This window comes from Lycium ferocissimum, chromosome 2, assembly GCF_029784015.1.
Source record: "Lycium ferocissimum isolate CSIRO_LF1 chromosome 2, AGI_CSIRO_Lferr_CH_V1, whole genome shotgun sequence".
Taxonomy (NCBI): Eukaryota; Viridiplantae; Streptophyta; class Magnoliopsida; order Solanales; family Solanaceae; genus Lycium; species Lycium ferocissimum.
The window spans coordinates 50,427,813-50,446,114 of record NC_081343.1 but is presented as its reverse complement, the minus strand read 5'-3'; the positions used below and the strand labels follow the sequence as shown (position 1 = coordinate 50,446,114).

The following is an 18,302-nucleotide window of genomic DNA, read 5'->3' as shown; positions in this document are numbered from 1 at the left end:
TCCCGCTTTTTTCTTGCGCTTTTACTTCCTTTCGTACCTCGTTAATTTCCTTTCGGTCCTCCCAATTTTCTATTTATCTTTTTTTTTTTTATATTGCCTTTCTTTTTTTTATTATTTTATCTGTGATCTCTAGTGAGAACACGCGGATAGAAACTTCAAAATCCCTTATATTAAGCATTTCTCTTAATCTCAAATCTGTGAGAATTTAAATCGAAAAACTTGGGTCTCAATGGAAATTTTGGATTGAGATCAAAATTCAATTTTTTTATTTTTATATAATTTCTTTTGTTTATTACTCCCTCCGTCCATGTTTACTTATTTATATTTGACTTGAGACACTCTTAATAAACAATAAATAAAATGAGAAATGAATTGAATGGGTGTTAATGAGTGTGATTCCTTATTTAAGATGTTAAGTATGCTAGTTCCTTGATTCAATGAGGTTGAATTACTATCCACCATGCCCCCAACCAGCTTGTGATGGGCTTTTGCCCTCATTCTGATGTTGGCACCTTAACAATCCTTCTTCAAGTCAATGAAACTGAAGGTCTTCAAATTAGAAAAGATGGAATTTGGATTCCAATTGTACCCCTACCTAATGCCTTCATTGTCAATGTTGGAGATGCTTTGGAGGTACTTTCATCATTCATTTCTTTTTGTTCCTTTTCCCAATTTTATAATTGCTAAAGTGATTCAATATAATTCCCACTATTCGATTACTCTGTCAATTTCAATTTAAGTGTCTTAATTTAACTAGAAACGACGTTTAAAAAGATAAATAAATTTTTGAATCTTGTGATCTTAAAGTAAAAATATTTTTAATAGACCGAAATGCCCTTTAAATCTTAAGATGTCAAACAAATCATGTAGAATGTTGAAATTAGAGAGTTACCAAATATTGAAGTTCTTTTAACCAAACAAAAAATGAAAATAAGACATTTTAATGGATGGAGTATTAATCTCTCCATCCTATTTTATTTGAAATGTTTGACTGAGCGCAAAATTTTAAAAAAACGAAAGAAATTTTTTTGAAGTTTTGTGATCTTAAATAATTGATGTTTTGTGCTGTTAAATGTTATTAGGGTGGAAATGAAGATTCTAAGAATTGTCTCAAAAAAATGTGAAAAATATGTATTTCTTTTGAAACCGACTAGAAGGAAAAGAGTATCACATAACATGAGATAGTGGGTTTGATAGACTTTCGTCAAGTGAAGATATCAATACCAAAAACAGAAATGCATTTTCTCATTGCTGAATATACCAATATATTTCTCTTTACATTCATCCTCTTTGCTTTTTCCAGATTTTCTCAAGTGGAATTTACAGAAGCATAGAGCATAGATCTGTGGTGAGCTCAGAAAAAGAAAGTATATCAGTAGCAACATTTCATAATCCAAGGTTGGATGGTGAAATAGGTCCAGCTAGTAGCCTTATTAGTGCTGATACTCCACCTAAATTCAAAAAACTCGGTGTGGCTGAATATTTTAGAAGATTTTTTAACCGTGAACTTGTCGGGAAATCATATGTGGACAACATGAAAATCACCAGTGAAGATATTAGATAATCTAAAGAATTAGTACTTGTATTCTGGGTACGTAAATCCTTTGATATGAAAGAATAAAACAAAACAAATACCCTCTGGCCTCATATGTGTTTGATATTGAAATTAAATCAGGATATGCATTGAAACTGCATATAATTATATACAAGTACTACAATATCTGCATAATTTTCTTTGCATTAAAATATACATTATTTGGTTGCCCACAATTAGGTAGGAGTAAAGTCTACGTACACTTTACCCTCCCGAGATTCCACATTGTGAGATTTCACTGGGTATATTGTTGTTGACTTATACCGTATTTGGTTGCTATTCTCCTTATTGGCGTAAGTACTATATGTATAAGTTATACATAAATTTATATATTAGTTTATGAGATGTTGAATATGGAATAAGAATGTGTATATTAATAATGCAGAAATTATTATTTTTTTAAAGAAAAAATCCCTTCCCCAGGAGCTCTCCTTTTTACTTTCTTGGTGACTCGAACCAAACAATCATTGGGTTAGAGATGGAGGGTGCTTACCATCGCAGCAACCCCTCTTGTCAACTAATAAATAGACGAATGTATTTGTATATAGAATTCTATCACTTTATCATAATTAATTTATATAGAATTCTATCACTTTATCATAATTAATCCATTCTTATTTTTATTTTATTAAATCATTCAATTATAATAGTAAGTTGAATTAATTTGATGTAAATATCCGATGGGATAAGTACTTACCTTATTTACTTGCTCTTCCAATGAGTTTTCACTAATTTAGGCCATTATATAGGCATAGACTTCTACCTATCATCATTATACTGGATGAGGAATCTGCACAGATATTTATAATAGGATTCAAGTATAGATAATTCTTTTTCTAAATTTTCAATAAATATATGAAAATCTTCTTCCCGAAATTAGTCATGATCGGAATAACTAATTAAGGTTTCTCTTTGAAAAAAACACGAATAATAAAAACTAAACAAAGAAAATGTATAAAGCTAAAAAGGTCAAGGGTATAATAGTAAACACCCTTTTTGTGGAAAAAAGAAGACACATTAAACTATGCACAACATGTACTGATTTTTTAATACAACAAACCAAATATCAAACAAGAATAATTAATCACAACATAATATGTCTCCGTACCAAACGGCTCCTAGTTAAGTACTTTTCTTGAGAAAAGGACAAAAATAGTCCCTTAACTATGATAGTAGGTTCAAAACTTGCTCTTCCATGACTTACATTTTGGTCCTTTAAGTTTGCCACAAGTTAACAAACATGGTTTAGGCCATTAAATAGTCCCTTAAGTATGCACTTAACAATTTTGGTCCTTTAAGTTCGCCAAAGTTAACGAGTTTTAGTCTCGACAAAATATTCATCGAACTATTTTGTTAGATTTGACGAACTATGAAAAAAAAGGAAAAATTAGCGAGAACTCTAGGATCGGTCAAATAACTGACAAAACCGAGGACGTTAAGATTTATAGAAAAAACTACGGACTTGATAATGTCGGAAAATAGTGTCTCGGAACACAGCATATACTTTGTCGATTTAAATCGAAGGAGTCAATTCGTTGATAAAAATACACTAGATTCACCGAAAACTCGAGAAAAATAAATACTTCTAATTAGTGATTCTTTTTTGAAAAAAATAGTTTCGTGCATTTTTCGTCAAAAATAAACCGATGGACTTAGTTCGGTTTTCGTAAAAACAATAAAAATTAAAAAAAAAAAAAAAAATAGCGTCCCTCGATTTTATCCATCGGTTTCCGTCCGTCGTTTTTTTGCTTGTTTTTTAAACAAGGTTTCCATTTCTAATTTATTTGTAAAGTCTAGTGTATTTTATTTAGCCGATGGAGCTTTACCGAACAGTCCGTCGGTCTTTGTGTTCGAGACACCACTTTCTTCGACAGAGTCCGTAGGTTTTTTTCTATAACGACCGATGTCCGTCGATTTCGTCCCGAGGTATGACCGTTTCTTTAATAATGTGTACCATGTGAGTTCTGATTTTTTCCTTTTTTTTTACGCTCTCGCCAAACTAACAAAACCGAAATATAAAACGTTAACTTTTGTTAAACTTAAGGACCAAAACCGTTTGCATACTTAAGGGACTATTTTTAACCAACCCTCATAGTTATTTTTGTTAACTTATGACAAACTTAAAGGACCAAAACCGTTAAGTGCATAGTTAAGGGATTATTTTGAACCTACTCTCATAGTTAAGGGATCATTTATGTGCTTTTCTCTACTTTTCTTGATAAAAAGTTTTTTAACCTCCAAAAAGTCTGGCCAAATAGTTTATTATTTTTGCTGGTTAACTTTCATTCAAAATTATGCTTAAGTTTTGTTTCTTACTTCCTCCGTTCATTTTTACTTGTTCAGATTGGACTTTACACATACTTTAAAAAACAATAATTGATAACCACAATACCCATATTAATTAATGTTTAGTCTTAAATTTAAAGAAATGATTTGGGGAGTAAGTAATTAAAGCTATATATATATATATATGTTTTTTTCTTAATATGCTAAAAATGATAAATAAAGTGGAAAAAAAAAATTAGTATAGAAAAAAGTAAAAGTAAACGGAAGGGATAAATTTTAATAAAAGCGTCTTAGGGGATAAATTTTAATAAAAGCGTCTTACTTCTCAACCATACGTAGAAAGTACTAATATAATAGCTAATTTTGTTCTTCCTCAAATTTAAGCAATCCCAACATAAGGAGACAGGACAATATTCGTGTCGTTTTCTCCACTAACCCACAAATTATCTGTCACGCAATCTCTGGAATTAGCAAAGAGGGAAAGTGACTGATCACAACTTTATATTAGTAAATTTTATATAAGTGGTAGGTACTAATAAAATTTATTCGTGTTGGACATTTGAATCGTCCTATAAACACCTTCCATGTTTTAGTTTCATAATACTAAAATACTCCCTCAGTTCCAATTTATTTGTCTTTAATTTGACTGAGGACAAAATTTTAGATAATTAAGAGAATTTTTTAATATTGTAGTCTTAAATTAAAATATATATAATATACTAACGCAGTTGTATTTTGGGGTTTAAATGCCAAATAGGATGTTAAATTAAAGAGTTTCAAATATATAGAAAGTGATGACATTTTTTATAAACAAACTTATAAAAAAAAAAGAAAAAAAAAAGGTAAGACACGTGAATTGAAACGAGTAATTTTATTTAGTTGGGCTGTGAAATCAAATGTCCCTAAACATAAATAAACTTAAAATTTGGTTAATGTTTCTTTCAAACAGTATGAAGACAATATTTTGGAAACGGAAAGGATGGGACTGAAGTAGTGATGCATTAATTAACCTCGTCGTTACACATCGAATTTTTTATAATGTTAATTTCTCTGTTTCATAATAAGTGATTCTTTTAGCTCATACACATCCTTTAAGAGATTGCTCACTCTTAAAAAATTAGGAGTGTTTTTACTAATTTATCCTAATCAAATTATGCTTACATAATTAAATGCCTAGAAAAAAAAAGTAGTTAATGAATCTTGATTAACTAAATAAGGGCAATTTTGGGAGAATTTGCCCAATGTATTCTTGAAATCCTAAAGCACCACTTATTTTGAAAAAAAAAATTGAAAGCTTAAAAAATCACTTATTATAGAACGGATGGAGTAATATAATTTAATCGATATGACAAATGGTGTAACTTATTTCTCTATGGTGTAACTTATTTCTCTATGGTATTGATAACTAAATTTATGAAACTGTTGTAATTGTGTTTTAAGTGACTTTTAAGTGATATAATTACGTAGCGGGGTATATAAGATCTGAATTTTATGAATTCGAGTATTAAATTTTAATATAACTCATTTGATTTATTGGGTTCAAAACCTAATTTTATGTGTATTAATTTAGTAACTGTTAATATATATATATATATATACAGAATCTTAATCAAAGCTACTCATGTGTTCAAATGAGCCTGTAACTAATGCGGTATGTCGAATTTTTGACCGAAATAATCCATTATATAACTCAATTAACAAAAATAATACATTTTTTTGAAACTTTACAGAACTAGTATAAACGTATTTCCCAATAACTTATTAAATATTATTTTATTCAAAAAATTCAACGGACAAAAAAAACTAACCGCTGACGGAGCAAACAGATATATAAAACGTTACTGTCAGTAACATTTTTATAATTCGTTACTGTGAGTTACGTATTAAGGCTAATACGTTACTAACAGTAACGACTTATACGTGACTTTATTATGTCTTCACTTTTTGATATCACCCAATACTTTTAACTTGGAGTATAAATTTATATATAAAATTTTATTAAAATTGCATTAAATAAGCATGAACCAATTTTTAAAAGTACAATGGGTTTAATATATAAGAACTTTAAATATTGAACCAACAAAATTTATATCCTTAATCCAGCGGACCTTCTAGCTTACTGTATGATATTTTGCTCTTATTCCCAACTCTATCATATATGATCAGGTGACACTACTAGAAAGTAGAATTTTGAGGGACTCTTCGTAAAAAAATTATCGATCGTACTCGTGGTAATTGTTTCCGATGGACTTTCAACGGAAACGTCGTCTGGTATTCTGATAATTTTAGTCATATGAAGTATTTACATATCTGAGAAATCAAACTAATCGTCGTTATCGTACAAAGAACATAACTGAACACGGATCTTGAATTTTTTATGAAAAGGGTCCTTGTTTTAAAAGGAATAGGTGACTAGGTCATGTCCCAAAAGTTAATTGGATGAATTTTTACTAGCTTGTAAGGTAAATAAATGTAGAAGGAAGACCCACCTCATTTAATTACTCATTTTTCATATGTGGATAATTATATCAATTATCTTACGAAAATATACGAGATTAAAACTTAATGCTCCAGATATTTTTCGTGTCATATATAAGAATTTAAGTTTAAATTAGAAAGATTATATTAATTGGTGCTGTTAAGTCTAAGTATGTTAGGCCGACCATAACATATGTATGAATTCAATAATATAATTCATACTTGATTATCGCAGATGTATTAGGAAACACTTATTAGTGATATCAATAAGTGAAGACATAATAAAGTCACGTATAAGTCGTTACTGTTAGTAACGTATTAGCCTTAATACGTAACTCACAGTAACGAATTATAAAATCGTTACTGATAGTTTTTATATATCCGTCAGTCGTTAGTTTTTGTCCGTTAAATTTTTTAATAAAATAATGTCTAATACGTTACTGGGAAATACGTTTATACTAGTTTTGTAAAGTTTCAAAAAAATATATTATTTTCATTAATCGATTTAAATAATGGATTATTTTGGTAAAAAATTCCGGTATGTCCGACCCTGACGATTACGTAAATGTCAATGCATACATAATTTAAACTCATGTAGTATTTTATTCTATAGCAGTATTAGGTTAGGTGAGCTCTCTTCCAAGTACCACTACAAGTCTACAACACACAACAAAAGAGATTATACTACTATATATTAGTGGGAATTAGCATTAGAACAAACTTATTAGTAAGTTATTGGTTATAATAATGGAGGAAAATTTGGCCACGCTAGGGGGGTCTTTGCCAGTGCCAAGTGTTCAAGAACTGGCCAAAGACTCACCGGAAAATGTCCCGGCACGTTACCTAAGAGATGATCAAGAACTTACTCTGATCAAATCATCCATCTCTGATGATAATATCCCAATAATCAACATGGAAAGCTTGCTTCTTGGAGATGAATTCGAATTGAAGAAGCTCGATTCGGCTTGCAGAGAATGGGGATTTTTCCAGGTTCTTTTAATTGGAATATATAATTTACTAAGCTTGTTTTGGTTTTCTGCTATTAAACTTTTAAAAATTGTGTATAATTGTCGTATCTTAGAGTGTTAGGGATCATATCAGGGATAATGAAATTAAAATACTCGAGATAACATTTACTTATCCCATGTTTCGTTGTAAACTTTTAGTTCCAGAATAAGTAATTCCAGGATCTTTTCATAACAATATTTAGGTATTACTTTATACCACTTTCAAAATGAAATAATAATATCGGGATTAAATAAACCTTTGATAAAACAACTAAATGATAAAAATTTAAAAATGTCGTCTCCAAGCTTTCTCTCAAAATTCTCTAAGAAGGCCAAAATTCTCAAAACACTGGTACTAAATAATAGTAGTTCACGAATTATTAATTCCAATTTTACAATCCCTGCAATTATAGTTCTAGTATAATTTTGTCGGCAAACCAAACCAAACCATGTACGGGGCTTTTAGTGGATACTAATAACTAAGGAGCCGTTTGGATATGGTTTGAAACTATGAGATGAAATCATGATTTGAAATTATGTTTGGACATGCAATTTGGATTTCTTAAGTTGTATGTTTTCTTATAGACATAAAACTCCACAAGTTGTGAAAACTATCAAAATATTCTTAATATTTATACAATCTTACCAAATGAGTAAGTCATAGTTCATAATAAAATTAATACGCTACTAGAAGGCCTTTCTAAAAAATACAACATCAATTGATCAAACTTTAGTTCAATAAAAAATAAAATTTAACATGAATTGTAATGTAACTACTCTTTAATATAATCCTCCCACATGGTAGACATAAATAAAGGTTGATAAATGGTTGGTGGGAGTAATTGTGAAAAATATCTACCAACTTATGGATCTTTTTTTACAAAATATAAACTTATGGGTTAAATTTTTTATTTAAAATTTTTGAAAACCCAAATCATGCCTTTTTGGATGATTTGGGGTTTCAAATCATGATTTAAAATTATGAGATGAAATGCATGTCTAAATGCTGGTTTCATCTCATGGTTTCAAACCGCATGTCCAAACGCCTACTAATATTTGCAAGTAGAAATTAATTTGTCTTTATTACAGCTGATAAATCATGGAGTGAGTGGTTCATTGGTTGAGAAAGTGAAGAAGGATACTCAAGATTTCTTCAACCTCCCACTGGAAGAAAAGAAAAAATTGAAGCAAGTGGATGGAGATATGGATGGTTATGGACAAGCTTTTGTTGTTTGTGAGGACCAGAAACTTGATTGGGCAGATATGTTTTTCTTGACAACCCTCCCTCTTATTTCAGAAAACAACATATCTTCTCCCGCCTACCTCAACCATTCAGGTAATATTTCCTTTATACTAATCAGATATCTGAAACTTATTACTCTCTCCGGGTGAAAAAGAGCGTCCACTCACCCTTTTTTTTTTTATTCAAAAAGAGTATTTACTTACCAAATAAAGAAACAATTAACTTTATTCTTTCAAAATTGGCATTATTAAGTGTTAAGTGATTAAATTCTAATACCTATTTAATTAGGAGTAGTTTAGTTAAACTACCGATTATTACCTAAGAGTTAGTATTTTCTTAAGAGGTGTGCAAATTGTTAAGTGGACACTCTTTTTGATTCGGAAAGAATACTGTATTAATTATTTGACTAATTTAAATATGCATCGCGTAAGACCTATTTAAAGGAACTATTAATCATTAAGGAGTTCTCAAGGCTTAAATGTGAGACCTCTGCCTAAAAGCAGAGAGATCCATCATCCCTTAGTGATCCTCCTCCCTCTCTCTCCATCTTTGGTTAAAGGCTTGCTCTTTAAAAAAAAAAATACTCTCTAGTTCAAAATAATTAGAATTTTAGACTTTGGCATATGTATTAAGAAATTTACTTACTCCTAAAAGTTAAAAGTTGTATTGATTAAAATATTCTTAATTAAAAGGGGCTTTAAAACGATAACAACCATTAAAAAATTTCATTGAACTAAGAATGTATGGAGAATAAATTTAGAAAAAAATAAAATACCTTCTTGATGGACTAAATCCTTAATTATTTTGGACCGAAGAGAATATTATTATATCGGAGAAGGAGAAGTCGGACAGTGAAAATCAACCCGCACTATACCACTAGACTATAAGTCTTGGTATCTTACCCATACTTTATAAACAAAAAGGTGAAAAAACTTTGAAAGGCTATTTAATTTGAAGGTTCAAAATTCAAAAATAAAATAAAATAGAAGATATCAAGATTAATATATTTCTATTATATATAAGTGCCAAAGAAGGACCAACATAGCATTAACAAATTGTACATAGAGCATTCCATATTGTACTCATCTATTTCTATTATATGCTATTCTATATTTTTATTATATATAAGTGCCAAAGGAGGACCAACATAGCATTAACAAATTGTACATAGAGCATTCCATGTTGTACCCACCTATTTCTATAATATTTTATTCTATATTATATATATTTTATATTATATTTTTCTATTATATATAAGTGGCTAAGGAGGACTAACGCCGCATCAAATGCTTGTACCAAAAGCTTTACAAATTGTACACGCAATGAATGCTAGTACCCAAAGCTACATAACTTGTACACAACTACTTTTTTTATCCCATGTGGACATATGTCATAGTACTTAATATTTATTCCCTTCTCATGTATAGACCTATGCACTTAAACTTTAATTCCCCGACACATTTATTTTCTCCGTGCACTTTTACTTGTTCACTTATGACTTTTCACGTTCTTTCTGAATATTTATTCTCTTCTTATGTATAGACTTATGCAGTTCAATTTTAATTCTCCTACATAAATTTATTTCCTCCGTACACTTTTACTTATTCACTTTTGACTTTTCACGTTCTTTAAGAATTAATAAATTCTACGTGGATATATGTCATATCGAATATTTATTACACGTATGTACTTCAATTTTAATTCTCCGACACATATTTATTTCCTCCGTGCACTTTTACTTGTTCACTTTTGACTTTTCACGTTCTTGCTGAATATTTATTTTCTTCTCATGTATACATGTATGCACTTTAATTTTAACTCTCTAACACATATTTATTTTCTCTGTGCACTTTTACTTATTCACTTTTGACTTTTCATGTTTTTTAAGAATTAATAAATGAAGTATTCCCTCCGTTTCATATTACTTGGCCACATTACTTGACTTTTCACGTTCTTTAAGAATTATAAATGAAGTACTCCCTTTGTCCCATATTACTTGGCCACATTAAACACCGAGGTGGATGAACACAACAACAATAAGTTGTACAAAAAGAAACCGAAATTGTACGCTAGTTGAGACTAACATTTGTACATTTCGAAGTTGAACATTAATTCTACCTCTTGTGCGGTTTACTTTTAAGTCCCACGGTCCTTGATGTCTTAATTGTCCTTTCATTTCCTTAATTTGGCTGTCTATACTCCTCTGTCTCAATTTAAGCGTCTACGTTTGACTAGATACGTAGTTAAAAAATAAAGATAGAAAATAAAGATAGACTTTCAAATCTTGTGGTTCTAAATTAAAAATGTGTATAATATAATAAAAAATCCTTTGAATTTTGTGATTATAAACTTGATATGTAGGATATTTGAATTGTCAACTTACTAAATATAAAAAGAAGCAGACATAATCAAAATAAGATATATTTTTTTTAATTTTTGACAACAAACGCCCAAGTGGACGAACACAACAACAAGAAGTTGTACGAAAAACAACTGAAATTGTACTTTAAGCCGAGACTAACATTTGTACATTTGAGAAGTTGAACATTAATTCTACCTCTTGTGTATTTACTTTTTAAGTCTCGACATGTCCGCAGTGTCTCAATTGTCCTTTAATTTCCTGCATTTGGCATATACTCCCTCTGTCTCAATTTAAGTGTCTACGTTTGACTAGACACGGAGTTTAAGAAATAAAGATAGACTTTTGAATCTTGTGGTTCTAAATTACAAATGTGTATAATATAATAAAATATCCTTTGAATCTTGTGATTATAAACTTGTCATGTAGGATATTTGAATTGTCAACTTACTAAATATAAAAAGAGGCGGACATAACCAAATTAAGATAAATTTTAACAACAATTGAGAAATTAAGGGGGAAAAAAATAAGAGGAAAAGAAAAAAAAAATATGGAGGCTACCGCTTAGGAGATCGATAAAGATCTTTCTTAAAATATACAAACTATAAAGACCAACTAAATTAAATAATTAAATTAATCATTTGAATTCCCCGACGCACGCAAGATTCTTAGTTGGGTTATAAAAGCGACATCACAAAATATTGGAAGTGTGACACAAGGGCCAATCCCTAATTTTTTCCACGACGACGGACCAACCAAAATGTTCATTGGCATGTCTAAGGTCCTAGCCACGAAAACAAAATCAGAGTGTCGAAATTTCATTTTTTTTTTTTTTGACCTTTTTTTTTTTTCTTTTGTCCTGTGCCACTTTTTGTGGGTTTGGTGGAAGAAGTGGTTAGAAACTTTCTTACAGGGGTATTGAATTTGAAGGAAAATAGTTTCAAATTCTTTTCCTTTAAAACAAACATATGTAAGAAAATGTCTTTCTTTTCTTCTTTATTTCTTTTTTACTCTGTTTTTCTGAATGTTTTTTTCTCTGGTAAATTAGTTCTTCTATTTTCTTTGCAAATATTAATTAGATTAATTTCATGGGGAAGTCAACCTTGAATGATATATCTAACAGTGCAAAAGGATTTTTACAACATCATGTCACCTAAATGATAAATATAGGTAAGCATTCATAAAGGTAGTGGTATTATCGACCTGAAAAGTAAGATCGATTACCTGCTGCGCAAGCTAAAATTTATGTTGTTCATACTCTTCAAAAATGTCGATTGATGCGTGTTGGATCCTTCAAAAATAGTGTACCTTTGAAGAATTCGACACGGGTGTAACAACATTTTTGAAAAGTAACATAGGTTAAAATACACCGATCAGAGTGTTAAAATTGTTTACATTATTATCAGTATACATAAGTTAAATCCGAGTTGATTTGAGATGCCATTGTCTCATGCCAACTCAAATCCAAGATGGCTAACTAGTTGTTGTGTTGAAGCAGAGGAACAGTGGAATTATATGCAGCTGAGTTGCAAACATTGGCTTTAAAGATCATTAATTTTCTGGCAAAAGCATTGAATATGGATCAAGAATACATTAAGGAACTGTTTGGAGAAGCAATGCAATCAATGAGGATGAACTACTATCCACCATGTCCACAACCAGAGAAAGTGATAGGACTCACTCCTCATTCGGATGCTGTTGGCCTCACTATTCTCCTTCAACTTAACCAAATGGAAGGACTTCAAATCAAGAAAGATGAGATGTGGATTCCTGTTAGTCCGCTTCCCAATGCATTCATTATCAACATTGGTGATATCTTGGAGGTAATTAAGCTGCTACATTTATCTTTACTTTTGAAAAGAATTTCAGTTAGCATGTTATCTATTATTTTTACCAGGCTATCGATTCATACTAATCATAGAGATTTACCAGTAATCTATGTCACTCGAACTCTCCGAAAATGTTACTGCAACCTTGTATCCTCTAATTAAAAATGCGCTACTTTCGGAGGATCCGACACACATCGATTGACATTTTTGAAGAACTATAGCCTGTAATCACCTTGAAGTGATTATTGCATAGATATTTTTTACACTGTCAGAGCCAATACTCAAAATTAGGTACATCAATTAGTAGGTATGAGAGGATTAATGTCGAATCCTCAAGGACACATGATGGATTTACCAATTTACGCGAGGAGCTCTGTTTAACAGAATACATATCTCTTGCTACGGAGACCGTAAAGGAGTATAGAACCTTGTTAGACTACATTTATTATCACTTTTGTGTTAACAGATCTTGTGCTGGTTTTGACATCAAAATGTTACTTTTAACTTTTTGATATTCTGACCTCTGTTAAATGAGAAGTATATACTCGCTCCGCCCCATAATAAGTGTCCTCTTAGCAACAAAAAAATAAAATAAAAATTGTCCCATGATAAGTGTCATGTGAGGAAACCAAGACATAATTTAACTAGTTTTTCCAACTCTACCCTTAGACAAAAACTGACAACTTAAAGTAACATCTAAATGATGATTGGAAAAGCCACATAGTAACTTGGTATTGTTGGATTCCCAATGTCAAAAGGTTTACTACTTGTGCATGCTCTAATCAAGAGAAAAAAATAATTTATCTTTATTATATAGGGGTAATTTAGTAAACTTCATATTGCATTATTGGTTTCTTAATATGCGTGTTTTTGGCTAAGGTGACACTTATTATGGGACAGTGAGAGTATAAAATACTAACTCCATAAATGTTTGTACTTCAGATGAGTTCTACAAGCATATGAAAGTTTTAATAAGTCTTACTTATATACCAATATGTATGTATTTATTTGCAGATAGTGACTAATGGAGCCTACCGTAGCATTGAGCATAGAGCAATGGTTAACAACGAAAAGGAAAGACTCTCAATTGCAACATTTTACAACACAAAACTTGATGGACAAATTGGTCCTGCTCCAAGTATCATTTCTGCTAAAAATCCGGCAAAGTTTAGAAGTATTGGAGCTGCAGATTATTTCAGAGGTTTATTTGCTCGCAAACTTGATAAGAAATCATACTTAGATGTTTTAAGAATTGAAAATTCTGAGAATCCAGCAAGTTGAACAGTATTGGCCAAAGCTACTTATGAATTCTTTCAAGTAATTATCCAATATGATTAAATACTTGTGGATTTTCCTTGTAGTAGTTGTTATTATCTGTTAATCTTCTCAAGAAGTTGTGTTTCAGCAACATTCAGTTACTAGCTTTCAATTAAGTTAGACCTACCAGTCAACCATTATCTGTCAAAGATGTTCTGCTGATGCAATTGGGGTCAATTCGGTTGGAAAATATGTATTTACTATATGGTAACAGTATTATAATTTCCAAGAACTCCTGATTTCAGGCATAAAATATCTTCCAGATCTCCAAATACATATATCCATCTTCCTTGATCTTGATTTTAGTGTGATGTAATAATCCGACACAGAGGTCATGATCGGCACATCGAAGGACAAAATTCACCTTGCAAGTGTACCACTTCTGTATAAAATTATATCAGAAAAGAACTCTATCTAGAAAAGTAGGATTGTTCATTCGCAATATTTCCTAATACAAATCATATCACCCCAATATACTATACAATTCTGCTGCATAAGCAAAAATGAAAAAAAGAGGAAGGGAGAAACGTATATTAGTAAGGAAAAGAGATAGACAAAATTAGAACTTATCTAATTATTGGTCACAAGATGAAGAAATAATCTAGTTTCAGTATTCAGGCTGAAGTCATATGCAGTGCTACTAAAGATGCATAAACTCCATCGTTGATGTTCATAAGAGCATCATGTCTTCCTTTCTCGGCAATAACTCCATTCTTCACAACAGCAATGACATCAGCCCCTTTGATTGTGGTTAAGCGATGAGCTACTACCACGGTTGTCCTGTTTACCATTACTTGATCCAATGCTTCTTGAACTATACGTTCTGATTCTGCATCTAACGCACTTGTTGCCTCGTCTAGCAAAAGTACCTTTGGATCCTTCAATATTGCTCTTGCAATAGCAATTCTTTGCTTTTGTCCACCTGATAATTGTATCCCTCTTTCGCCAACCGATGTATCATATCCTTGAGGCAATGAGGCTATAAAGTTGTGTGCGTTTGCTGATTTTGCTGCTTGAATGATCTCTTCTTCTGTTGCATTCCCTTGTCTGCTGTAGGCAATGTTGTCACGAATAGTTTCATTAAACAGTATTGGTTCTTGACTAACCAGGCCCATTTGTTGCCTTAGCCAACTTAGCTTGAATTGTCTGATTTCCACACCATCCAAATATATCTCTCCTGATTCAGGATTATAGAACCTCTCTATTAGGCTAATGACAGTTGATTTCCCACTTCCACTCTCTCCCACCAAAGCAACAGTCTACAAAGAGGCGGAAAAAAAAGTATAAGCCAATCGAATAAAAGATGAAGTACATTATAATGTAGAGGGAGTAATCGAAAATACCTTTCCAGAAGGGATAGTTAGGCATAAATCCTTGAAGATCTGGACATCGGGGCGAGTTGCATACCTGTAACTCACATGTTTGAACTCAATATCTCCGCGAACAGCAGCTAGAGTAGTGCCAACATCAGAACTTGAGTCAATCTTGGGTTTTCTATCAAGAATGTCAAATATAGAGGCTATAGAATCCTTGGCTTTGTTAGCATCTGGGGCCATTCCAGTGCTTTGAGTAACTCCAACAGCTGATAGAGTCAATGCAAAGAAAACCTGCAACATTTAAGAATACCTTTCAGAAAATAAATACAGATAAGCAAGAACTGAAAAGGAAAGAGAAATTTGAGTATTTTTACCTTAAAAACTTGGCCAAATGTTGCTAATCCATGATGAATAAGGACAGATCCTATGTAGAAACAGAAGGCGTTTGTGCAATACAGTATAAAAGAACCAAAACCTAAGCTAGCTCCACTAACAATTCCTATCTTTACTCCTTGCTTCATTGGACCTTCACATTTCTTTTGGTACATGTCCATCACTTTCTCCTCCGCACAGAATGATGCCACTGTTCTTATACTCCCAACAGCATCATTTGCTATTTGGCTAGCTTCTTCATACATTACCTGGAAAAATGACAATCAATTTTTAAATTAATTCAAGCGCCTTTAATAATGAAATTTATTTATAAGGATTAAGAAATAAGGGAAAACCTTGGCATCAGCACTAAAGCCTTTGTACATCTTGGTTTGGAGGAATCCTTGCACACCAATTAAAGGCAACACAAGAAGGATTATAATTGCTAAAATCCAATTAGCAGTGAAGGCTATCACAAGGCCGGCTACTACAGTTGCTATGTTTTGTACAATAAGTGCCAGTGCATCACCCATAAGAGTCCTGACTGTGGAAGCATCAGTTGATAATCTTGCACCCACTGCACCACTGCAGTGAAGAAAATATTTCAGTTTTTAGCCTACAACAACCTGTTAAGTACATAGTTAGAGGGGAGACGGCAGATTTCAGTACTTATTGATTTGTTAACAAACCTTGAATTTGCAGGGTCATCAAACCAGCTGATTTCTTGGTGGACTACTTTCGTAAATGTCAAAGAACGAATTCTCTCGATCAATTTCCCCCCTGCAACTCCGAATAAGTAGTTCTGGAAAGGTACAACTAGCAAAGTCACCACACCGAGGCCAACATACATGGTTGCCCAGAATCTTGATTCCTTTCGCAGCTTATGTGGTGGGTAAAAGAATATTTTAATTGCTGTCGAGAGTAAGAGTCCGAATATGGGGAAAATCAGACCATGTACGATCGCAGCCAAAGATCCAAGTAGCAAATATGGAAGCTCGGGTTTGTTTAGTTCAGCAAGCCGCCTTATGGAAACTTTCTTTTTCTTCTCTAAGCTTTCGTTATCTTCTTTTTTCTTGTCCTCATCTCCTGTTTCCGCTTCGTGAATATCAATCAGCCCTGGAACAGGATAGTTCAGTGTGAAGGAATGTCTAGATGATCCATGGCTTGTTGATCGTTTCACTGCTGACAATCGCTGGCTAGATGACCTGCTCAGGTTATTATCCAAATCCGTGGTTAGATCCGCCTTATCAAAGTCCATATTTTTCATTTTCTCTTCTTCCTTATTCCCTCCCTGCATTCGCACAAGCTGAGAATATGCCCCATTTGGATCTTGTATCAACTCAGCATGCGTTCCTATTGTCGTGATGAGATACAAAAGAAATGCATATAGTTTAGTTATACCAAAATAAAAAATAAAAAAAATGGATGCACAAAAGTATAGCCTGATAAATATTCTTTAGAATTATTACCTTGCTCTAGTAGTTTTCCAGCATTCACCACTGCTATAAGATCAGCATTCCTAATGGTTGTTAGACGATGAGCAACAACCACGGTTGTTCTATTCGCCATGACTTTCTCGAGTGCTTCTTGCACGATTCTTTCCGATTCAGCATCAAGTGCACTTGTAGCTTCATCAAGGAGAAGTATTTTTGGGTTCTTTAAAATAGCCCTTGCTATTGCCAGTCTTTGTTTTTGTCCACCGGATAGTTGTGTTCCGTGCTCACCTACCATAGTGTCAAGCCCCTATAGGACCCGCAATGAAAACGATGAATTTCCAATTCGTTTGCCTATTTAACAGCTAATTGTAAGTGTGAACAAGGAATAAAGGGAAACATATATTACCTGTGGGAGTTTGTAAAGGAACTTGGCAGCATTAGCAAGTTCAATAGCTGTCTTAATCTCGTCTTCAGTAGCATTTTCTTTACCATAACTGATATTCTCTTTTATGGTTGTTGCAAACAGGATAGGTTCCTGACTTACTAATCCCATCTGCTGCCTCAGCCATTTGAGTTGAAATTTCTTCAAATTGACACCATCTATGAATACTTCTCCAGCTTCAGGATCATAAAATCTCTCCAGTAAACTGATGACCGTGGACTTCCCGCTTCCACTTTGCCCAACCAAAGCAGCAGTTTTGCCATTAGGAACGACAAGTGAGAATCCGCTAAAGATTTGCACATCTGGCCTAGCTGGATACCTAAAGTACACATCTTTAAGCTCAATTTCACCCTTGATGTCTTCTAACACAACCCCGCTCGTGTCAGATGTGTCAATCAAAGGTTTCCTGTTGATTGTCTCAAACATTTTGTATGCTGCAGCCTGTCCTGCTGCAAATGCATTCAAAGATGGTGTTGTTTGGCCTAGAGACCTGCAAATTGATAACAGAACAAACAAAAGGATTGCACTCTTTAGCCTACACCAATTTTTCAACACAACAAATCTAATAAGATGCTTTAAACAGAGAATTATATCCTTACATTCCACCAGTCATAATAGCCATA

General features: G+C 32.4%; 1 protein-coding gene and 2 pseudogenes across 2 annotated transcripts in view; 2 read left to right on the top strand and 1 right to left on the bottom strand.

Annotated features, from left to right (window-relative positions):
• The first annotated feature begins 437 nt into the window (after nt 1-437).
• LOC132043248 (oxoglutarate-dependent flavonoid 7-O-demethylase 1-like) lies at nt 438-1,655 on the top strand (annotated as a pseudogene).
• Nucleotides 1,656-6,981: 5,326 nt separating this feature from the next.
• On the top strand, nt 6,982-14,147 carry LOC132043200 (oxoglutarate-dependent flavonoid 7-O-demethylase 1-like; annotated as a pseudogene).
• Nucleotides 14,148-14,524: 377 nt separating this feature from the next.
• The window catches only part of LOC132043150 (ABC transporter B family member 9-like), an 8,281-nt gene continuing 4,503 nt past the window's right edge, over nt 14,525-18,302 (bottom strand). Inside the window, exons 1-8 of one of the 2 annotated variants that reach the window (XM_059433646.1) lie at nt 18,279-18,301; nt 17,644-18,169; nt 17,271-17,544; nt 16,491-17,154; nt 16,158-16,386; nt 15,804-16,070; nt 15,457-15,720; nt 14,525-15,372 (exon numbers count right to left, since the gene is read on the bottom strand). In XM_059433646.1, the coding sequence (XP_059289629.1) occupies nt 14,728-15,372; nt 15,457-15,720; nt 15,804-16,070; nt 16,158-16,386; nt 16,491-17,154; nt 17,271-17,544; nt 17,644-18,169; nt 18,279-18,301 (2,892 nt within the window). In that variant the 3' untranslated portion in view covers nt 14,525-14,727. Of the gene's footprint in view, nt 15,373-15,456; nt 15,721-15,803; nt 16,071-16,157; nt 16,387-16,490; nt 17,155-17,270; nt 17,545-17,643; nt 18,170-18,278; nt 18,302 lie in introns of those variants that run through there. The other variant, XM_059433639.1, reaches the window with a different exon arrangement.